The 26087-nt window shown below is 32.5% G+C and overlaps 2 protein-coding genes across 3 annotated transcripts in view; one reads left to right on the forward strand and one right to left on the reverse strand.

The window, feature by feature from the left end:
- The window catches only part of Sema1a (semaphorin 1a), a 389847-nt gene that overhangs the window by 293017 nt on the left and 70743 nt on the right, over positions 1-26087 (reverse strand). The window lies entirely within an intron of this gene.
- On the forward strand, positions 8798-10731 carry LOC137921793 (uncharacterized). Its single transcript, XM_068764623.1, has 3 exons — positions 8798-8825; positions 10207-10292; positions 10453-10731. The coding sequence occupies exons 1-3, from the start codon at positions 8808-8810 to the stop codon at positions 10682-10684; spliced, it is 336 nt and encodes a 111-aa protein (XP_068620724.1). The 5' UTR covers positions 8798-8807; the 3' UTR covers positions 10685-10731.

Consider the following 26087-nt stretch of genomic DNA (forward strand, 5'->3'; position numbering starts at 1 on the left):
GCTGGACATAGGCCTCTCTCATTCCAATAGAACCAGTATAAACCGGCCTGTATCCAGCGTCTACAGATGACCTCAACAAACATATCTATATCTATCCACATTCTGGATGCACGAAACCTTAAGACAATAGTGGCTATCTGCGCACTACGTGGCCTATTACCATTTTATCTTGCCAGAATATCTTTTGTAATAACAGCAAATCATAACATTCAAGTTGTCGACTCCACAAAGTCAGTAGTACGAGGTCATCCTAAAAAAAGTACTGACAAATGACAATCGCTTTAGAATTATTACGGTCATAAAGTGACGTAAGAAAAGTTTCTTTGACCACCACTAAGAACTTCATTTATAAATATATTTTATCATAAAATTCTTAGTGACAGAAATTTTGCTTCATTCACGTTTTGAAATAAACATAAAAAAAATTCTTTTGTTTTTAATAAAATTAAATTTTCAAACAAGATTTAAAACTCTCGTTCGTAAAACCATTTATCTTCTAAGACTCGAGATTTAATAAATTTAATGCGTTGCTTTGCTATCTGGCCCCACTGGCGAGTGTTGACTGCTCTCTCACTCTCAACAAAATGGAATTATAAGAAGAAAAAATATTAGTTCGTCAGGTGTATGTCCCTATGAAATAAACGTAAACTATTTTATTAATATATAATTATAAATATACAATACTTTTACGTATTGTGCTACATAATCTTATCATTTGTGTTCACTTAGCATATCAATAAAAAAAACCTAAACATAATAAATGTTATTTCACAATTACTTGAATTACAACAACTTAAAATAAATAAAAGGAATCGGTGACAATTGGGAATTAAATTCAAAGAAACAGTAATGCAAAGCATCACATGGAATAGATATATGCATGTATTGATTATCATACATGTTCCGCTTATAACTTGTGCCAACTTGACAACGAACGTCTGCAAGTTTCGCATCGGTTTCAAATGCCAATTCCAGTGGGCGACGGAGCCATTACGCTAGCTTATTGACTTCAGACACGTCACGCTTTGTAATAACTGGAGTCGTATCTGAAAGCTAACTCTAAAACTACAAGATATCAGGGAATTAATATTTGAGGACAAGTCATACTATCGTAGCAATTACATCGGTTATATTTCGTTATAGATAAAACTAAATAATTTAATGTTAAAAAATAAAAATTTTCTGAAAAGTTTATCCAAAAATTATTTATATTTTATTATTTTAAAATACAACTATAAACTAAATCACATTTGTTTAATAAAGATATTGAATTAAACTTTAACAACTGTCTCATTACAAAATGTGTAGACTATAAAATGGTTAACGATTAAAATTTTACACAATGTTTTATAATTTTGATATATTGTTTGAAATTTACAATTCTAGCTAGTCTAAAATACGCTGTCAGTGCAATATGTTGGCAGTATTGAATGTAAATAGAGCGAAAGATGAATGCCCCGCGCGTAAATGACAGGTGGCAAAATGATTTGTGATGCAGATTCAAACAGGAAGGCAACAAACCTCGTGTTACATCCACACAAGCAAGTCACGTACTTATAGGAAGGGGTAATATGTCCAGTATAAATAATAGATGTGATTACGCCGTTAACTTTTTATATAGACTAGTATGTTCATAATCACTGACTTTCTCTATTATTATATTATTTATATTTTATGTAGTAACGACTACTCGACCTCTTCGTCATGACTTCTATATTCGATAACAGAAGTTCACGATTTGGTAACGACTCATCGTCGTTTCAGCCCATAGATGCCCCGAGATATACTAAATCGCCGCGCTTGGCAGTTGGTTTGGCGATCGCAGTGTAGCATTATGATACACAGAGTACACTGCTGCCCAATCATTGGAAATTTGTTTGTTAGCAGGGGCAATCCTATATTAATAATGTACAGTGTGAATTATATAAGGTTGTATCTCGGGAATCAAACATGCGACTTAGAATCGCAAGTGTTAGTCCTCTACCTCTGAGCTAACACTGGTGATAATAAAATTTTAAAAATGTTTTATGATAATAGAGTAAATTTCTCTAAAAAAAATTTAACGACTGCCGACAGAAATGCAAGAAATCTTACTTCTTAGATAATCTAAATAATGACGAACTAGAATGCATATACTCGACTCAGTGCAGTAGTATACAAACAGAGGCTTCTTTCCTTAACTAATTCCAAACGAATAAATTCAAGTACAATTATCTTAGTTACATTGTTTTTATTCAACGTCAACTCTGACAGCACAAATATAAACACGGATGGTTTTTTGTGCTATTCTTAATAATTTCTTTATCATATTAACAAGTGAAAATACATGTATACATGACAGTCTATCATTTTTCATTCTTTCAGTGATTCTAGCTAAGAGTGTTATAACTTTTATAATTAAATTTTTCGTAATTTTTATATCGTAAAATATCAGTACAACTTCCATAATAAATACCGTATAGTGAAATAGGTTACATCTCAAACGGTAAAACACCTGCAAATTTTAAATCGTTTCGGGGATGTTAAAATTACCTTTCAACAGCAAATAGTTTCAATAAAAAGGAACAGCGAGCGTAGGTGTGACAAGTGACCTGGTAGAGGATTAAGGTTGTAAGCCTACGGAAGTGTTGTCGCGCAGAATGGATGCGGATTACGCACGTCTTACCGTGTTTTTCGGCAACTGTGTAAAACTCGTACTTCGCTTCAAATACACTATCGAATGCTAAGGAAAACTCTCTTTTAGTTTTACAGCTAAAAGTTTTAGGTAATGGAATGTATGTTTTACGTAACAAGCGCAGCGAAAGACGCTTACTCAAAAGGTGTTCAGGTGACCTTATTGAGGTCGTCGGAAGACGTTAGATGCGTGCCGTTCCCACCAGTCTTATAAATCTATAAGTGAGGCTTGCGTTCAGTAGTGAACGCCCCACGACTAAAATGATGATAATGTCGTACTAATCTGCGTAATAGTATACATGAGATTTATATTTACAATTTCGAAGATTATTTACAGTATATCGTGATTATTAAGTTTTATGAAAACGCGTTTAATAAAATTATGATGACTATAATATAACAAATTTGTTGTTAGATTAACCGTACTTGAATATCGTACAAAGTCCACTTAATAATTACTGCTTTAAATTAAGCTAAAACATTTTTTTATAAATTTGGTTGTTCTATTGTATATACGTTATTTAATTTTTTTTCACATGGTTCAGTGTAAAAGTAAAGAAAACCACAAGCCACCTTATACAACAACATTTTTTGTGCATCTAAGATAAAACAAAGAGCGTATAAAATCATTTATAACGCATTACACCATAACTTATTTATATATATATATATATAAGTTATGTCTGTGTGCAGTCATGATGTCGTCCAAATACTTTGCCAACTTTTCGTCAACCAACAATGCTTTAATAAGTTTTACAATATAATACTATAAACCAAAATTGGTATCGATATAATAAGCTACATAGTTATAACATATAGTTAATGCTACGCCACTGAAAAATTTAATTTTAAACATTTCTCTTGATAATTCCTTTAAATTCGGAAATTTAATAATTGTTTTCACTTATAAAAAAAGATATTTTAAAACATATAACAATAACATTTCTTTAAAATGCAAAAAAAAAACTAATAGGCAACTACGGTATGTTTATCAAGAGCCATAAATAATTCATCAAATAGTCGCAGACTGCCTCTGCTCTAGAGAATTAGATAACAACGATATCGATATCGAATCCTATTGCAAAGGTCCGTGACGTCGTGACAAAGTTAATAAATAATAAAACAAGAGATTTAATAAGAAATTATCCTTTTTAGCACTTAAGGTGTTATTAACACTAAGGATTATTATCACTAAAAAATCTGCCTGTTCTTAATCTTATTGCATGATAATTTGAAAACATTACTTGGCAGTACATTGTAATACCGTACACAGAAGCCCATAAAAGAATTACTAGTTTTATGAAGTCTATAGAAAGGTATAACAAGCTTATGTTTGTTTTTGGTGCTAACATCATGTACTTCGCTATTTTTCTCAAATATATTGTTATTCTTATGCACATTGACCAGTTTGTCATCTATCTATTGAATCGACTATATACTGATATAATGTTTTTAATAAGAAATTTTAAAAAGAAAGTCCTAGCCCTTAGACGAACAGCTTTCTTTTGTACTATTAAAAATATCAGCGGTATAGGTACAGATTACCTAAATTTGGTAAAATATTTCGTAAATAATAGGTCACGTTCCATCAATTTAAAGGAAACAAAATTTAAAACATTAATTTCAATTATTTTTTGTCTGTGGCTGTAGAAAATTTCGTTGACATTTTAATAACTGAACCAATGAGCCGCGTCAATTCGGTGTCAGCCATGCGTGGCAGTCTCCATACCTATTAAATTCTGTATTAACATGCACGAGATTATGAAATTTTCAAATTAAGCGCACTATTGTACTGAAGTATAAATTTAATATTCTGTTAAAAATATCTTTAGATGACACACGTAAATTACTTACCGAGGAATATACTTTTCTAAGAAAATTGTATAATTATCTAAAAAAAAATTACTTAAGGTTCAGCCCTCTTGGACTCCGATGCGGATATTATTGGCAAGGGACAGCGCGAACCGTGATCCCTTCGCCTTAAGCATAGTCTACAAAGCGTTAGCCGAAGCTATCTAAAAACTCAGCAGCCTCCAAATCTGATCAAATAACAGTAAGTTAAGCTCTTCCGGTTACTCACGAGTTTCGCTATCTGCGGCTTGCCGCCTAGACCCAAGGAATTTGCAAATGTGCAGTGTGCAGCAGGGAGAGATTGGCTATTTTAAATCTATCTATATCTATCATCATAAATATCATTTCAGCCATAGGACGTCACCATCGCAACATACTATATAAATATCGTTTTATTTATTAATATATAGAAACTTCTGGCTCATCACGGTGTCTCTAGAGACTTGAAATTTGGAAAAATTAGTCTTTTTGCCGAGTAGGGGTTAGCTTAAAAATATTTTTAACGAAATTATATACGCAAGTGGGTTGGAAGGCATTACTTAAAAAATGCTTATTTCAATCTATAGTTCTTTTAGATAAAAGACATGAACAGAATATTTTTTATGGCGTTTTAAAATTACGAAGAATAGATTTTATGAAATTACATCAACTAGGCAGTGCGGAACCAGAAGTGAATGGGAAACAGTCGAATAAACATACTCAAGAAATTGTTATAAATATGTTATATCTATTTATTAATTGTTTCAGTTATTTATGATTTAACATGTTATTTATCTTGTCCCTATAATTATGTAATATGCGGTAGATATAAATGTATCTCACGTTGCTACAGAGCTCTGCACGCGCAACATGGCAACTGTCGCGAAGTTCACGGAAGTGTTAAGAATATGTTATTATCTTTCGTAATATTCTGTAAGGATCCAAGAAAATTATAACATCCCATTAGGTATAGTAACCTACTATTGAAATTTAATTCCTAATATCACTAAAAATTATTTTAAATGCGACTATCTCTAAAATTTTTGTCTACAAAAAATGTTACGATGGTCATCATTATCATTTCAGCCGTGGGAAGTGTAATACTGGCCCGGCCCCGTGAACTTCCAATGGGACCGATTGGAAACGGTCTACCCTAGCGTCTTCCGATGACCTTCACAAGGTCGCTGTCCACCTTATGAGTGGACGTATACGATTCATGGCGTCCGCTCCAGGACCTCAAGGCCTCAGCGACCATCTGTCCTGCACATTATGCGGCTTGCCCACCGCCACTTCTACTTACAAATCCATCTATTTCGATTGCTCCGATTCATTGACGGATTTCCTCAATCCTGAATTGATCTGGAAGAAAGAGCGTAGGCCTCTCCGAGTCTTGTTGACCGTGAACTTGCCGATGAAGCTCACGTTTCATTGCCGTATATATATATAATAATTTTTTAATGTAAAATCTATCCCAAATTATTTTAAGGTTTTCCATTTTTCTTTATATAATATTAAATAAATTTTTGTGTTATTTTAATTTAAACGTCGTAGAAAAATTGACAGAATAGAATAGATAATAAACTAAACTTCCTATTTGTGTTCTCTTAAGTCGTAATACTCTTTATGGTACTAAAAAACCTAAATATCCACATAACAAATTATAATTTTTTATGTAAACGCATTTAAAACTGAAGATTTTTATAAAAACAAACAAATAAAACGAAGTAATAAGAAGTGTGCCCGGTCCACAATAGTATGTGCAGTCCGAGTTGTAATCATAATGTATTCAATTCGCGACTGATGCGGTAACCTAATTTTGTACCTGTTAACTTACCGATGAGATATATGAATGAATGTTTACACGAACGCTCGCTACCGTGACGTCGATATGTAGACTTGCAAGTTAAATCAGAATACTCTTGGATCATTTGAAATTTAAATTTTCCATGCGATCGCTCGACGAATATACAATTGTGATGTTATACCAATTCGCTAGCGCAATACTCGTTTAAGTATTTTTTCGACTACCTATTGATGTAATGATCCATGCGCTGACCACATAAAGAATTGATTATCCAATTTCCTTGTACAGAATGAAACCTTCTTAAGAAATTATTTGTCAACCCGTCTCAATAAAACGTTTTATAGAATCATCGTCTACATGTTCAAAATTAACGTGACTGCAATTTAAATTTAGAATAAGTGTAAATAAATAAAATAATACCCATAGCATCACAATAAAATGGTGCATTGTTATTGCAATGATGAGTTCTTCTTACAATTCTTTACAGTTATGGGTCTTGATAGCTGTAAAATTTCTTACATCATTGTATTTGTGTGAATTTGCTAACTACACAAAGCGATTACGGTACCAAATTTTTTATTTCGATTAAGAGGCGAAACAATTTTGTACAGCTTGAGATCAATTACTTACTTAATAAATTATATGTAAATAATCTTTTTTTATAATCAGAAATGTGGAGTCCATAAACAAACGAAAGAAATCGACTTAGAACAACGATCTAGCAAATTGAAGTAGCCGTGACCTCCACAACAGAACCTTAGGACCTCGGGTCAGCAGAGGAGACCATGTACCCAGTAGCGCAACGTAGGATTTCCATTCACAAGGTGGACAGACGACTATATCAAGGTCAATGAAAACTCTTGATGGAGGTCGCTTCCAGCAACGAATGTCCTACTGCTGTAATGATGATGATGATGAATGATTGATTAGCGCGCTTAATTAATATACACAGAGTATTCTTATGGACATAAGTGTTTGGCTAAACATCTTCACTAAACGTTGTATTTCCGATGAGTTTCAAGCCTGTGTAAATCCTTAAATCCTTTTGTCACCTTTGTTAATTTTATTTATTCTGTTGTATATATTTGATGATCAATAAAAATTCATAGAACATTTGACATGACAACTTACAAATGGTTAATTGTTTTAGAAAATAGTTCGCTTTAATAGATCGTTGTATCTGGCCCTCTCGTCTTTTTTTCGATTGCAGTAACCGTTTGCCTAGCATCTTGAAATCGTATTCCAAGATGTTTCTCTTTTATTTATTTTTTGGGGCAATTTAAAGTCGTATGGTACAAGGTCAGGACTGTAACAAGGATGACTCATCAATACTACACCTGCCAAAGTGAAGAAGTCGATTGTTCGTATGACTAAGCACGGTTCTGTTATTAAGGTTTTCTTTTTTCAAGAACAATTGCTGTCTAGTTGCCAGCGACGAAGGAGCAATTACCTTTTTTCATACAAATTATCTTTTATCTAATTAATTTGAGGCACCACCGTAAATAACAACAAAATTACACAACACCAATCGGCTACCATGACTTTCTGGCTAAGCAACGGCTAAGATCGTAAAAAATGACAACTATAATTTTCACTTGTCCATAAAGACGCTGATACGTACTTTTTAAGTTGCAGCTAATTTATGAAAACGACGGAATTCGTTTAACATATAGTACATTACATAATAAGGATAAGTATTGAGTTCTATTTTCGAACTATAACATGATTTTTTAATTATATTTTTTAGCTAGACAGCTCTGAAAACTTTCGAAGTCATTAAAGTAAATTTTAAAAAATACAAAGTAATTTTTCATAAACTAAACAATAAATTAACAATATTGTAAACACAACGCTGACATACAACCGTGAACATATTTCCGCAGCTTTTATAGAACAAACATCCCCATAATATCCGTTCCATAAACGTACTGTGACTGCAACATACGTAATCAGCTATACATGGGCAGAACTAACGTAGAGGCAAGTTTTTTAATAAATTTTCTACAAAGATACTACTGGAGATCGTAACATTACGGAAATGTTTTTATGTTCCTGGTGTAACGGTACAAATTAAATTCACATGTTAAGGTAATTTAACACATGTGTATGATAAAAATTCATTACTAGAAAAGATATTTCATAGTTTTCTTTGTTTATCGTTGATATTAATAAACAGTTTAAAAAAATCATAATAATTCACCAATAAGAAAGAAACACGCAATATTTTCATGCTGTCTTAAAAACAAATCAAAATGCTTGATAGTGTAATAAATAATGTTAACAAATCACATTTTTAGGTCCAACAATTTCGTTCTAGTTATATGCATTACTACATATACACCAGTAATGCAGGAGTACAAGAATGGTATAAATAGCGTCCTCGTTCGACGCAAGACATCGCCAGGCAGCGTGACGGTGGTAGAGCTTACACAACATCGGTAAATATTAAAGACCTGCGCCAACGAACACGGCACAGACGCACGAGACACCACACGTCAGAATGATCCACCACATCGCAGTGAGTAACGCCCGTTTGTTTCTTTTTTAATTTATATTTAACAAGTATTTGCTACATTTGAAAATTATAAGTTTGTTTGGTACCTACATATATATGTCTATATGCCTCCCGTTTGCTTCACTTAGCCCGCATTGTCTTCTGTAGTTGTAATTTCATTGAACCCATTCTCGACAAATTTCTGACAACCAAAAAACTGTTCAGGGTAAATTTTATATCTATTAGTAAAGTATTTTGAAAATAAGCATTTTTTTTTCTGAACGCCTTAACCCATCTTGTGAAATTACGAGAAATACTTTCTTTGCTAACCTCCACTCTAACCCTTACGATTCTAAAGATATTATGATGAATCAGTACATAGATGAAAATCTCTTCTGTCCTCTGTGTTCCGATCTACAATGATTTAGTGTACCGTCGTCCAAACTCACATAAAATGTGTACTCTTAGAAATGTATACATATATACTATAAGATCCACAATTTGGAAAGAGACTAGGACTAAATATTGCATGATATCAAGCATAAAATTTACGTATTCAAAAAAATCTTTTAATTTGTTTTAAAAGATATCAACATTTTTAATTTAAACGAGGCAAAAATTTGTTTTTCATAAATTGTTACGGACAGTACATAAGCTACTCGTATTAACTGCGATACACATTTAAAGAAACCGGTCTTTTTTAAAAAGAGATTGTAATGATATACAAACAGTTTAACGTGTTATACTTGTCCTATCATTTCGAACGAAAGTAATTGGCATAGCCTACCGGATTGGCGAGTTTAAGTGGCAGTGCAAGCCACGTAGCACTCTTAATAGATAGCCGCTAGGGTCGTTTATTGGAAATATTTCCTGCAATGGACGTCTCATATTTGAAATTATGATGATGACCATTTTGTTTGGTTACAATATTAATAACCACGGAATAGTGTTTGTGAAAATAAATCTTACAAACGATAATTTAAGTATTATATACATAAGTATAAATTACATCGAATCTTTAACCTCTTTTAATGGCTCCCGCTATTGAGGCCTGTCGCGCTCCCCTATCGTGTTTATGGAACAGGGAATTACAATCTTATTTATAATATATAATATCTTTAATTAACATACATATATAATTTCACACTTGATCACAATTAAATAATTTTTGCTTGTTTATATAACTATCTGTTTTATTTATTTTCTCTATATTTATTCCACATTAGTATTTTAGTTTTCCTTCCAAACAACTTGAGTGCGTAAAGACTGTTTGTAATTTTTAATTCCATGATTTTACTAAAATAACATTTAAGTATTTATGTAATCAACTGTCCTAACATGTTGCGTATGAAATCATTGGTACGAGTATTTTATAATATACATGCTTCATTTTGTTTTCTTTCAGCTTGCTTTCAGCGTAGTCTTAGCCAGCCACTTGTGCTTGGCAAATCCTGTACCAGATCCCGATGCTTTTGGCTCACACCGAACACAGTAAGTATTGTAAAAAGATAGGATTTTCCTTTAACAACGACAATATAAACAACTGGCATAATTAAATTAATTTACTTACATATTAATCAATGTTTTACTCGCTCTTATTTTTTTAAGATACATAGATAATTATTTAATTTTTTATTTATTTTTGTTTCAGCATACGCATCCATGTACCCTACGACGTCCACACTATTCATCACCATCACATTGAAAAAGTTCCCATCATTAAAGAAGTACCCATCATCAAAGAAGTACCAGTTTTAAAAGAAGTCCCAATAATTAAGCCGTTTCCTATTTTGAACACGGTACACGTACCGGTGGTGAACACCATCGCTGTAGAAAAACCAGTTTTTGTGCCAACTTACATTAAAGAACATTCATGGCATTAATAAAGTTAATTACTGTTAAGAACTTCGATAACATTTATATGAAGCCGTGAACACTAATCAAATGTTATCAAGGGATCTCTAAATATAAAGTTATTATAATATGGAGATCGCACTGTGTGCCAGCATAAAGTTTTTGATTCATTTTATACGTCTTTACGAAATTGTCCTAGCAATCTTTTGTAACAGTTAAAACAGAAGATAGTTCTAGATGGAAAAGATTATTGTTGTGCATAGTCAGTCATTATCAATTACACAATTAGATTCAAATTTAGTATACCTAATCTTTAGTAATATTTTAGTAAAAGCATCGACATGTTAATAAAATATGTACCTGAACAAATATAATGTAATCGATACCAAAATGAATTATCTAAACGACCAAAACGATGAGTTAAATCTCGTGCTCAACTCGTACTTAAATATAGGATACGTTTTGTAATATTTTTTTTAATAAAATTAGTTTCATTGATTACATCTTTTAATATCCCTAAGTCTTAAGAAAATTCTTTTCAAAAGACAATCTTTGATTGAACAAATCTCCTCTCCATACATAAATTACGCAATATTGTCGTATTTTGAAAAAATAAAATAACTCTCTTCCTACTATAAACAATCGTATTTGTTTAAATTACGGATAAAATTAAAAAATGCCAATAAAAGATTTGTTTTTGATACTCGTTTCACAAACAAGTTTCCGGAGAGTAGACAGCAGTCTTCTGCGAATTGTAATCCCAAATTGGGATCTCCAAACCGCCTGCCAAGTGAGGCGGTCATGGTATATCCTTCATAGATATCTTCGAAGGATGCCTATACCTTACAGTGGGGGTCTGTGGAATTAAACGACAATAAAGGTTTTTTTACATGACTGTTTTTAATAAGGTTAAATTAGGTTAAATAATTTTTAAGATTAATAGAGGCATAATGAATTTTACACGTGTACATATTAAAAGAAACCGTAATTTATTTAACGCCTTTTTTACATTCACAAATGAGTTATGAAAAGGCTAAGTTTCAGATCACTGTTATAAATGTTATTTACTTTCAAATTTTTCAATCATCCGTCTTATTTAAGTAAGGACAGTGTTATACAGCTATTACTACATACTGCACTAATTTTATAGCAGAAATAATCTCTATATGTAAACCCATATATGGGAGATATTCAGCTAATTATTTATTCAGCCACCTCTCTATAGACATACATGGCTTATAGAGGGCTATTAATACAAAGCTTTGTAAAGGATTTTATAAAATTTCACCCACAAGGATGGTTGAGGGGTCGTTTATTGAAAAAAAAAAACATATTTTCTCACAATTTCATTTATTTTTTGTATATTACACTTAGCCAGTATATTTTGGTGGTACCAAGTAACGATTTCATAACATAATATCCACACACACAGAAGCGGCCGAGTGAAAGCTAAATAATAAATACATATAATTTTAAGATTATAGATATTTTTCAATAAATCACGAAAATAAGTTGATTATTTCTGAAAAATATTTTCATGTGAATTAAGCGAATTACAAACTTCTGAAAATTAACGTTGCCGAGTCGGTTAACCAAATAATTCATTTTATAAAACATCCATACACGAGCTTCCAAATTTACAGCGCTTCGATAGTATTAAAGTTATCATATCGTCGAAGCGTGCTGTTTTTTTTACTTCATGTATGTGCTAAGTCTGTGTACACATCATAAATCAGTAGCGAATAGCGCAAAAGCCAATAGAAGGCGTATAAGGCCATAGAAGGCCATTTGTCTGAATTGCACACGTTTGAGTTCAGCGACAATAAATGTCGTATTCCGTAAAAATATAGACCAGCTCAAAATGCGCAAGCGGTCGCTACTTCTTGTCTTAGGTTTATTTTCTTTATTACAAATCCTTGGTCGATTCTCTTAATATTCATTGTTAGAAGCAATGAACATAATGAGCTATGCACATAAATATCCGGTAAGCAGATATTAAAAAGCTACCGCTATTCCCCAAAGAATTAAGTGATACTTTATAAGCAGTTATGAATGCTCTTTTTCCAATCAGTCCCAATAGTTATGGAAGTCATTGTTACGATCAATATTAAAAACTTTATATGTATATATAGGTCATTATTAGTAATTAGAAGACGTAGTTTTATCATATATATAAAAAATATAGTAATACATAATTATTTATTTTATCTATATTTATACATCTACTTACTCGATATGTTTGCACCATCTTGGGTTGACTGGTGGAGACGTTAAGTCAGCTTTAAGAAAAAAAATTAAAAAGGTGATTGTATACATAAATAAATAAAGACATATTATTTTTTTTACTTTTAATTAAAGAATGTTTTAAAAACAATACGAGAGTGACGATTTATTTAAGAAATGACATTAGCGGTAATAGTGACTTGCTTAAAATATTATTAATATCAATCCGCAGCAAACGACGTTGTAATTCATTCCAAAAACAGAATGCAGAATAATGTGGGGGTAAAGCATAATTGGTGCGGAACTTGCTGCATGTAATGTACATTGTTTGCTCGCTTTATTGCAATTTGCAACGGACAACCATCGGCTATCTGCGTGGCTATTGTTCTGTTGTCAAACTTGAAAGCCATTTGAAGGTAGCCGATAGTCGATTTTAATTTGGGCATCGTATTATGCATGGTGAAATGCTTGGAACATGAAAATTATGTTTGGTGTTTGTCGACGCTAAGGCTCTCTGACATTATTTTGGTTATTACTCTTCTTCCAAATATAATTTTAGAGAATATATTTATATTTTAACAGCGAAACCACAACACTATTTATTTTAATGCTTGAGCTATTCGGGCGACAATTCTCTTAGTGCTTCTTGTCCGGCCTTAGTTATGTATAACCAATATTAAAAACCTTTTAAACAATTAAATATTTAACATTCAGGTAATATCGCATCACGATCGCTTCGATAAGTGTATTGTAATTTTTATAAGCTATTACTTATTTAATTATGAAAACTTTGATGTTTCATTTATTAAATTCAGTCGTAGGATGACCACCGTTAGATATGTATATCGTTACATCCCCTTAAAAAAAATTGTCGCTTTAAAATAAAATTGAAGATCTATTGCGCAGGCCTGTGTCCAGCAGGTTGAGCAATGGTAGCCCAACGATAGTTGACTGAGACTTGCGATCGCAAGTCGCGGGTTTGATTCCCGAGATATAATCCTAAATAACTCACACTTTATGCATTAATTTCATATGATTGCTCACAAAACAAATTTCCAGAGAATGAGCAACAGCATCTTCTGCGTAACATAATAATACCACACTGCTATCGCTAACCCGACTGCCAATCGTGGTGATTATGTTAGATCCTCTCATAGATATCTTTGGGGAAAGCCTATGCCTTTCAGTGGGCGTTTATAGGCTGAAACGATGTTCAGCACTGGACGTTGTACGACTAAAATGATGAGTATGATATAATATGAATCATATTATTAACAGTGTTTATTACGTGTATATTATGTTCAATGACGTGAACACATCTGCCTAAACAAGCCCCATTACTCAATGCTTAACACGTCAAGTCATAACGTAACGCAATATAGTAACCTCATTAATTAACCACAAAGGCGAATGCCGATCGATGGAGTTGCAGGTCGAAATGCATTTTTACCTAAACATGTATAAACTATGTATTGAATAGAAGACCTTGTAGTAAAACTAAACACTGCTTAGATATGATTACTGCTTAAGCGACAGTACTGGACCTCAATAATGTAAAGTGAAGACCGCGGACTAGAAAGCACAGCTGAGGACGTCCATCCTCAAGGTGATACGTTCAGCTATAGGCTGAACAAGGTGGTCGTTTGTCCAACTTTTGTCTAGTCTGTGAGCTATGTGGCCTTGGCTGTGCCACTTCAACTCGTCAATACGTTTTGCTAAATACGTTACTATCGTTCATCCATGGAAGTTTTACTAATTACTAATTCGATCTCGTAGAGAGACAACAAACCCAAAATAATGTTTTCAATTTCGTCATTAATGCATTTTCGAGTTTAACGTAATAGGTGTATATTACCTGGTTTTATATATATGATGGAACGTTCATTTCATATTCTTACTTAATAGACTAGTATTTATTTCTCCCGGGAATAGGCGCAGTAGCGGACCGCAAGAAAAACTTATTATTAATGAAGTGAAATCATGCGATACGTAGTGGCCGAACATTTTTATAAAGTTATACCTTTTATGAAAATGTTTGTTTTCATGTGTAATATTGAGAAGCCGCAATAGATTTTCGTAATAGACATTTTTATTTATATTTAATTTAATTAATTTAAGCACATTATCATAATAGAAAGATTTTACATTTATATTATTATCTATAATCCTGCAACTTTCCCACTCTCATCGAAGCGACCGTTCTTCCAGAAGGAGTCGAAATGGAAGTACGTGATGTATGGCGGAGTTTCCGCATTTCTTCACGCCACCTTCGAAAAAATCTAACATCCAAGATGGTGGCCGCAACGCGGGTACCGACTTATGCCCTATGTCGTTTTTTCTCAATGTTGGCGTCGTTTTTAGGTAAACGAGAGCCGCTCTATACGATAAAAGTACGGTGGGTCGAAAAAACAAGATGGCCGTCGAGATCGCGCATACCCTTGTTCGAGCGCTCTCTTCGCGGTCTTTTCCTTTTCGAAAACATCCCATACTTTACCAACCCAAATGGATTTTTTTGACCCCCAAAAGCACCATACCGGGACCCCCCAGTAAAACCTGCCAAAAATCGCACTTTTTCGAATTCGCAATTGCGAAGTCGGAGGCTATAGCATCTTAGGATTGCGACGGTGTCTCTAACTGAAGTTTTTCGAGGTACAGTTATTTACCCCTGACTCATACCCATCTTCCGACTTTTCATATGAAAAAAATTCAAAAAGAAGGAGCATAATGATATTTGATCATTTTCGTCGCCATCTGCTGTCAGCATCGGCCACAGTGCTTTTTTTTTAATCGGTAGCTTCACCTGAGTCTCACTCCCGGAAGGGAAGAGACAGAGGTTTGCGATGTATGAGACATTGTTTTAAGTACTCTAGTGTACTCTACAAAAATATGACTTTTAGAGAACTCAAGGTAGCGGCCGCGCTTCGTAATCCGTCTTTTTTTCTTAATATTGGCGTTGTTTTCTGCTAATTAAGCGATTAAAAATATAAACAATTTTTAAAATATCAAAAAAAACCTGATGGCCACCGAAATATTCGAGTTTGAAGTTTGTCGATTTCGGGGGTAACTTTGCGGACTCACATCGGGAATGGTTATGATCCGAATTTAAAAATATACCTTTTAACTTTTTTTACTTGTCCTGAATTTTGACGGATGTGAAGGATTTTGTTTTCAAAAATGGATGCATGACCCCAGAGTAATTAGTGTGAAACTTATAAAAAATTGCACTTTTCGAAGTGAAATAACTCGGTGTTGTATACTACGGAGCTAGTTGTTTTGTACCCAGCAGCTATGAAGATCATTGAGAAGGATTGCCATGTGTAGTTTATTTTTCTCTGTTCATACAAAATTTTCGACTTTTTATTCAAAAATACGAAAACTAAAAGGAGCAACATTTTTAATTAAATGACTGCACCGGATCATATAACGTAGTTTCACCAATGATATTTGACTATTTTCGTCACTAACTGGCTACACCGACCGCCGGATTTTTTTTTTTTGATTTTTCGCAAGTCGTATGGATCACATGGAAGTTGTATGGATCACAACTGAAAATATAGGTGGGGTTAAAATCATTGTATGACAAAGTGATTTTTGAACAGTGATAACAAGAAAAATACGAAAGGTAGGTGGTGCGATAAAAAAAAAACTTTTCTTTTTATATCGAAAATTTCGGGGTTTGACGTATATACAATGTACGGAGAGTTTATAGACGGTTATAAATTGCATCTAAAAGTAAAAAAAATGAGGCATCGTCATACAACAAACAAAAGTTTTCATTAAAAAACATGAAAAAAGAACGAAAAACTTTTCTGATGAATAAACGTTCAGGGAAACGTGTCGCGATCGTAATGATCATACTGACCTATTTTTATCTATATCGAGTGGCAACACCGGCTGTAGCGATTTTTGGCGCTCATTTCACAAATTCGATTGCAAAGCCGAAAGTAAAAGTGCTATGTAAAAACAATGCATATAAATGACGTGCGTAATTATGTCCTGGTTATAGCTGAAGTATTAAAAAAAGGTTTAAAATTCTTATTCAGCAAAATTTAAGATTAATGATATAAAATATAAAAGTTTTCAGACAAATATCTCTTTGTTTTATCTATTTCAGGCTGTTGTGTACGATTGATAATGTATTATTATAATGTATTAAACACTTGTATATATGGTGTGATTCAACATATTGAATTTAAAAAAAAAACTAATTTGATATAATATCGAGTATTATGTTAATAGTTAATCCGAGATAGCGTTGCTATTAATTGTAAGTAAATAATAATTTCCAACATACTTTAAAAGTTAACTAAGGTCATCAACGTGGTAATATCAACAAAACTATAAAATAAGCAACACTTTCAAATTACACTTGCCGCTAGTCACCAGTCATTACCATTACCCAAAGAGCCACCTTCAGAATTTTTATTGATTGTTTTGATAATTGACTAAAGTATAGTATATTTGAGTATAAGATTATACGAAAGAATAAAAAAAATAAAAAATAAAAACACTTATGTTTGCAAAAAATACTAAATACAATAAGGATTAAAAAATTTCGAATACGTTTAAAAATGTTAATATTGCAAATTGATAATTCAAAACGAAAAATATTAACGTCATCTAACGATTGTTTTCTTGCAACATATTTATAAAAATGCTAAGGAAACTTACTTTATTTTTTATTGCGTTTGATTGTTTTGAATTAAATACTTTACCATATCGATATAAGCAGATCAAAATTATCACTATTTCTTTAATTTTCTACTCATCAGGAGCACGATTACTTCATTACTGTCAAAATACTGAAATTTAAAAATTTAAGAATATTTGGTAGTCATATTAGTTATATTTATTAAAAACACACATATTTATGTGTGTACATGTTGTGGTGGTTGAGTTTTATAAATAATTTTCTTTAATAATGGTATTCTTTCATTTAAAATAATATTATGAATTGCATATTGAAATTAAAAATCAGATTTCATTGCTAGTAACTGTACGTATAGTACTAATTACTGATATTATTTGAAAGTTCAATAAAGTCATCAAGCCATTAAATAAAACTATCCTTTTGAATAAAGGTATTCATAACTTAAACCAGAAATTTATTTACAAGGGGCCTTATTTATTTCAAAGCTAAAATTAATATTTACATCAGAGCAAACACCGCCATTTAAATAATTTAAGTTTGAATTTAACATGTCATTTTTTTATTTTAATATATTACTTCATCTTTTATATAAATGTTGATTGGTAAAATTGGTCACTCGATAACTCGACATGAAGTACCTATAACGCATCGGTCCAATATTGGGATTTACCATGCAATAGTTGGTGGTAAAAATAGATCGTGCGGGTTGACATGTCCTAACTAGGTTAAATCTTCAATTAAAAATAGTGATGGTGTTTTTTAATTAACAGCAAACTGATTAATTTGTCATGATACGTTGTTGTGTTGAGAGCGTTCAAATAATAACTAAATATAAATTAAAAATATAATTAAAATCTTCGTTCTTCTGCGTAATAGCTTAAATAGCGGTTGCCTTTAGATAGAAGTATAGAAACAAATGGTTAAAGTAATAAATTTATTGTCACAATATGTAGTGAGGTCATAGTTTTTAACACATACACAACACTATCGAAACTTGCCTACAGAACTTAGATTTTATTTTTTGGTTTTGAATGTATACAAATTGCCGCCGAGATTTGAGAATTTGAATTTTTTGTGTCTGTGAGGTCAGGTCGCGGAGGTATATATAGGTCTTTATTTTTTTTTCATTTTTAACAGCTCTGATGTATATGACCGATCGAATTACATATAAGATGAAAAATGTTACACATGGAGACTTCTCGCACGGTTTTTACGTCGTTTGGTTATTTTCTTATGTATTAATAATCGAATCTGACAGGTATGTAGATTTCTGCAGAAGCGCACGCGTGCTGCTCAGAAGTGCACACGTGCTGCTCAGAAGCGCACGCGTGCTGGTCAGCAGCGCGCGCAAACAGAAACTCAGTACTGCATATAATGTTATTATCAGTCGTAACTGGTACGGTGCAGTTTTGATATTGCACTTTACTCCTCCTTGCGTATTATCATCTCTCGCAGCTCAGAAACTCTTTTTAGAAAGTTTTATTCTTGACCATGTGTATTGCTTAAGCTTATGTGATATCGAGCGTGCCTTGGATCTGATCGAACTGGTCCATGGGGCTGCGACCTCGTGGTCGCCGTTCGTTCACTTTTCTGGTGATCGAAAGTTTTTCCGAGTTATCGCTTCTAGTGGCTACGTGGCGGATAAACTCAAAAATCAGCTTTGAAAAAAAACAACATTGTAAAACCTTTAGAAAGTAGTTCACATTGTAAGACAATAAAGTAGTTTATAACAACAGTTATTTATGTCTGCGGCTTCGTAAATGTGGAATAGACGAAACAATTATCACTGATAAGAAGAAAACGTTATCCCGGAGAGCACCACCTCAGCGACATTTCTTATCAAGGGTCCCTATTACACAATATGTTCCAAATTCTATTCCATATCAGTTGCGCTGCATAAAGTTAGACGCCAAGCTTCTTGTCCTATCAGCAGTTGTTTCATACACGACGGTATGGTAAGTAGTATGGTAAGTAGTAATTAGGTAACCCATAATGCTTACTTATTGTAATAACGAGCAGATAATATTAATTCGGATCTTTATGCCTCATTGGTTACTTCACAATTGATCAACGGATCCTAGAGAAGGCTATGCCCTCTGAAAAAATATCTCTTTTTTATTTATATAAAGATCCGTAGACGAACGAAAGATGCTAAAGTAGCAGTGAATTGGCAAATGGTACCCAAAACAGATGGCCGCTGGGGCCTTATTGTCCTAGAAGAGACGTACGTACGCATTCTGTTTATAATGTTATAATGTAAATAGTTTTTAGTAAACTTTTAAATGAGTGTAGGATATATTGTATTACTATGCAATGAACATCGTATTTAAACCTCCTCATAAATACAAATATTAACTTTGACTAAACTCACATATTCAATTTTAATGTTACTCTGGTGGTTCAATTGCATGTTCGTCTTTTTTCTCATCTTCTACATACGCTCTGAGATAGCGCGCCGATCAAAGATACGTTTATATCATGCATAGATTCTCAATCCCCTATCATTTGCTATAAAATCTTAAATTAATACGTTCGAATTCGAACAGACACATTTATGGCTTACTTAATTTTAAAATATTGCTAATGAAAACCATATTTTCCAAATAATTTAGGTACTCTTTTTAGAATAAACATTCCTTGATTCTTTTATCAAATTTTGAGAACTTCCCATCAGTGAATAAGTGAAGTTAGTATTATAGATTGGAATCGAAACTAAACCGTAAAATAATTATTGTCCGTCGAAAAAATATAGGCAGTCTTTAAAGAAGGGTGAATGTATAGCTCGTTTGGTGTCAAACACTCTGAGTACAGAATTATCACAATCCAAATATCGAATTCAATATTAATTAGTAAAATAATTATCAATATTAATTAGTAAAATAATATTGAATTCGAAGAAACGGGGCAATTTTATTTGTGCGATACACAGACAACTTCGTTTAGGAGCCAACAGTAATTAGGTACTTAACAATGAACGCATACATCATCGCTTATCAAGAATCTTAGAATCAAGGTCATAAAAATTTTCAAAATATTTTCCAAAATGTTAATAACGATGACCCTGTTATTAAAACAATAACCATAAAACTGTTTGTAAATGTTAACTTGATCTATGCGGTATAGTCTGTAATGTCACGGTCAGACGCGGTAGCATTTATGGCAATAAACTTTTGTTTTATATGAAAAAAAGTATGGTATCTACAAATCATCATATTTTCAGCCATAGGACGTCAATTGCATGATATAAGCCTTATAAATAGGAACTACAAATACATCTTTTTAAATCTTATTTGATAAGAAGACTTGATATCGGCATCCGAGTGATATTTCTGGGATAGGAAGGCCACGGACAGATAAGTTGAACATGGAACGTCCATCCACATGGAGAACAGACGATCTTGTTAATATCATTACGACGATGAAACTTTGTTTTTCTTAAAAAAATCTTTTGTGTTATCTTTTTTGAATAAAACTTTTTTAATACGTCCTCAGAGAGCATTATTAATATTGTAACGTAGAAATTAATGAAATAACAAAACAGTTGACAAAAGTAATTTTAATTTTTTTTCCTGGTACGGCGGAAACGTGGCACTAGATCTTCCTTAAGAAGACGGCTTAGAAGTCTATTCTTTTAAACAGTACATTTTTATATAGCAATGAAATGATAGCAGAACGAAATGTGATGATACTATTAAAAATTGCCACAAGAAATCAATATGTTTATATATAAGTTAGTATAATAGCGACGTTGGTGTGATCGTTAACTGTCCCAGACTTTAATACAGAAGCAACAAAATATTTAATATGACTTTTATAATAGAAAGAGCTATAAATATTCTTATTCAAAGTCTTACCTACGGGATGAGATATTTATGCTTATTATTGCCCACTCCGCCCATTTTTTTAACTCATCAAGGAAAAGATCAATTAGGGAGATTAGTTATCTCCTTTAAAGATTACGTCATTGTGAACAAACGAGAGAGGGCGAAGGAGGGGAGAAGTGACGAAAACGCACAATATTTCCTTCGTTCTCGTTCGAACCCCGCGGCTGTGGGGGCGACAAGTTTTATGGACATTTTCTTACATTCTATAGATCTGTTCTTGTCTCTCGTATTTCAAATTTGAATCACCGCACTCTTTGATAACGATAAATTTCACCCTATTATTTTAGAAAGCATGTAATGAACTTAATAAACTCCTATTGTTGTCATGTGGTTTTATTCATTGACTTATTATTAATTGGTCAAATTTCAATTCTTGTTTCTTTTTGTTTTTACCTTCGTGTAAAGATATTCAATGATCATTTCGACATTTATGCACATGTTATTAACAAGTATAGTTACGAATATTGTTGTAAATTGTTTTCAAAATACAAATCCCTCGAGATGTGCAGCAAATTTTAAAGTATAACATAGTTCTTTTTCATCTACTTAAGTACCCGAACGTGTGTTTGGGAAAATATAAAAACCGCGCATTACAGTAGTTTGTGGCGTGCGCTCGGTTAGGACAAATTTTATTTTATGTTTACGATTTGTATTTCTCACGATTGGACCAAATGAGAACATTTGTTCTAAAATTTCTGATAAATTGAAATAAAACTTACGTTATGTTTATAAAATCGTATATAAAACACCCGCACACTAATTATAATCTAACAAATATTAAATATTTAAGGCTCTGGTGTGGAGACCATGAACCGGCAAGTACAGCGAAGGATGTCCTAGTGTACAACCTTTTTATAGTAGACGGAGGAAGACGGTGGATGCAGGTCGTTTTTTACCAGTCCCATTGATAATCTATGGTTAAAGCCTTTGACCAGCAACGTCCTAAATCCAAATGATGATGATGAAATATTTTAAATATTGGTGTTATGTAAATCATTTCGCCCTATCGTTCCGAGCGCGTCTATATTATTAATTTCTATTTAAAACACCAACTACTTTAATGATTAAGCCCCATTTTGAATTGTTCGAAAATTTGCTCTTTGTCCTCTAAAAGGATAAGAAATTCTGAAGCGCATTTTTTGTTAATATTAAGTTTGCTCAAAACGTTGCTAATTAATGCCCTCGACAGTTTTATCCATTACCCTCTGTCGAGTTACGTTAGGCTTAAATTAATAATTTAAACAAAAATGTACGTCAGAGATGGCGGATAATATACAAGAATTATAAATAGACATTAAATAAAATTAAATTACTATTTTATGAACTAAGTCGCAAGATCTATTTGTTAAACTGTTTATTTTAGTGTTTTAAATTTGATACGGTTGTTATAATAATTTAGGTCATTTGTGTACTTTATATTTATCTATTATCTATATTACTAATTTTTAAAAGTAAGTGGCTAATAAAGCAGTCTACCCTCCTAAGCGGATAGACGCCCACTACAAGTCTGAAGCTTTCTCCAAAGATCGCCATAATCTCACAGACTTTTCTGAATAGTTCAGTATTCTCATACGGAAGGTACAATAACTGTTGTGTTTTAACAAATTTACAGTTACTTGAAATAAAAAATATTAAAAAAAAAACTTATTCATTTTGTTGTATAATTTTGGAACAAAAAATAAAAGCGTGAATCGGATATTTTGTGGATGTTTTTTCTTCCTGATTCTTCTCTATAACTAACCATGCAAAGCAGAGTAGAGTCAAACATAAAATATACTTATAGATCGTCAACTTTGCTTTTGTATGTTGTGAAATTCTTATCAGAATTCATATATTGATAAGGATTCCAGAGTTGTATATGTGAAATTGATTTTAAACGTTATCGTATTTTTATACGATTTTTAGGAAAGCTTAGAGACGAGTCAAATAATTAATTAATATTTGTTACAAATATTTCTTTTAAATAAAATAGATACAGCCTAGCTAAGTGCGTATTTTGTAAATTTCTTTTTTTTAAAAAAAAGAGGGATTTTTTTAATTATAACCTCTCATAGGTGTAAAAGTTGACCACAGCATGTTCATGATAAATAATTAGGTAGGAACGCAGTTAGATGAAAAAATTTAATATATATGTGTTTCACAAAAGGCGGAGCGAGCGCGGCACATCTATTTATTTATAATTTTAAACGAATACTCTGATAATTAATTGACTTAAATTTTAAACATATCCTGGTCCTTTATAGTTATTTCAAAATGTTTATTTTGCTCGCGAATTCAGATTGCGTAAAACCTAATTATCCATCTTCAGAGCGTTTAAGTCCAGAATCCATTGAAAGTTAACAATGTGGCCGAAGGGCTGAGAGTTGCGGTGTAGTTCCGCTCCCTAATGAGACGCTTCCGCTGCGATAACGCAGCGCTTACGCTCCGAATCCAGTTTTATTGTTGTTTCATTATTATTTTTATTCCTACTGCATTACGTCGCTTAAAAGTATTGCAAAGAAATTTAGTTTTCCGCAGTAGTTGCTAACCACTTTTTAGCTCCAATTTATGATGATATATTATAAGATATACATATATTACTAGAGATTACATTTTGGTCTAATAATTAAAAGCATAATTAGCTTAATAATTACATAAACCGCATAATTCAAGGAATAAACAAATATTGTAATGTGGTAGATCAAACATTAGATATGATATAGCGAATCTAATGAATTAGACCGAAATCTAGCAATCGTTATCATTTCAGTCCACAGACGCCCACTGCAAGCCATAAGCACACTGAACAGATGAGTTGGCGACGGCAATGAGATTTATGGCATTCATCCACTGGAAACTTGTTTATCAACAGTGGTATTCCTATGTAATTACTGCACAGAGTGTGAATTATATAAGACTGTATGCCGAGAATCGAACCCGGGACCTACGATCGCAAGTCTCTACTGCTAGGTTACCAGTATAAATCTCTGTATTATCGCTACTACTATCGCCATAAACCATTGTAATACACATACAGATATATACATTTTCTTCACTACTAGGACTATAAAACATATACATCCCACAGGCTTATGGTTACTGTACTGTCTCACCATTCTGATGCCATCCGAAATAATTTTAAACATGACACAACTTTATTGCAAGATCACTCTCATATCTGGGGAGGACCAACCTACGGCCCGCGAGCCATATGAGGCTCTTTGAAAGATTGTTAATTACTATCGACTACCTGAAAGTAAGTAAGGCCCTTTTAATTTTGCATATATATTTTAAACAAAATCAGTATCGTGTGTTTTAAAATGTCCTTTAAATTACTGTCAACAAATAATTCACTAAATTGTAGGGAAATATCTAGTGAAGTAAAAAATAAATACAGTAAATTTTTAATGTTAAATGCAATACACATTTTTTTGTTAAAATGTTTTCAATAAACAAAAAAAATCTGTTTGGCTTGGCTTCTACTATTTTTTAAAATTTAATGACCCGCGAAAAATTTCAAATATCGAAAAAAGGCTCGCGTTATTAAGAATTTTGGACGCCCCTGCTTTATATTTTTAAAAACTAAAATTTTTTGTCTGTCACGAACTTCTAGTTTCTTATTAAGGTAACTTGGATCGATATGTAGATTTTATTATACATATATTTCAGCGCGTTTGTTACGCAAATTTTATATTTAGTAGTTGTATTACTGTTGCCTGTAAACCACTGTTGTGATTTGATCCTCATAAATTACCTATGGAATTTTTAGATAATATTTTATTTATTCATTACTGCTATATTTTAATACATTTCCTCCTTTTGATGAGTTGGACCAGAACATTGTCTTAAACCTCAAGGCATTTAACGGTCTGTAGCATTTGGGCAAATACTTCAAATAAAATAGAAATAAATGTATATATGCATAAAAGGCTTAAATTATATTGTTTACATATAAATTAGTTGTATTTACCCATAAGAAAAAAATTGTATATAATAATAAAACGCGGTCGTGACTCGCAGCTGGGAGAAAAGAGACCTGTATCAATAGCGACAATCCATTTCCCAATTGTCTACGGTCAGTAAACGAAAAAAAAACATATTGTCAACGAAACGCCCTAGCGATACGAATTAGAATTATTAAATAAAACAATGCTTTAGATTTTGGTTTGAAATCACCAAAAATCAAAATACTTAGGTTGCATAAACTACGTGGTATAGTAATAATCACAGAAGACATTTAATTAATTATCTAATTAATATTTTCGTGCTAACAACGCCATTGAATAAATTATATTTATACAATTATAAATAAAATATCCAAATACCTATTTTTCTCTAGCCCAGTAAATGTCGTCAGAAGATACTGGATGCAGGCTTTTCCCAATCGGTTTTATTAAAAATTCTTGGGGGAAGCACAGGCCTCTAGGGACATGCGTTCAGCTATGGCTGAAATAAAGGTGATGATGGCAGCGCCTTCTAAATTGAGCATAGATCGTAAAATAGGCAAAGTGTTGCAAAAAAAGATCATAGCGCCTGTCTGAAACAAATAGTTTTAAAAGCAGTAGTACATATGAATACTTTATAGAAGAAAATGAGTCAGTAGATTCGTTTAATTAAATTACGACTGTCTCACAAACAGTTTGTATCTCAACAGTGAAAACGTCAGAAAGCTGAATACTCGAGTGCCGAGGGATA

The sequence above is a fragment of the Battus philenor genome, unplaced genomic scaffold, assembly GCF_028537555.1.
Source record: "Battus philenor isolate CCGP_79_NKW_IND1 unplaced genomic scaffold, ilBatPhil1.0.hap1 SCAF_19, whole genome shotgun sequence".
Lineage (NCBI taxonomy): Eukaryota > Metazoa > Arthropoda > Insecta > Lepidoptera > Papilionidae > Battus > Battus philenor.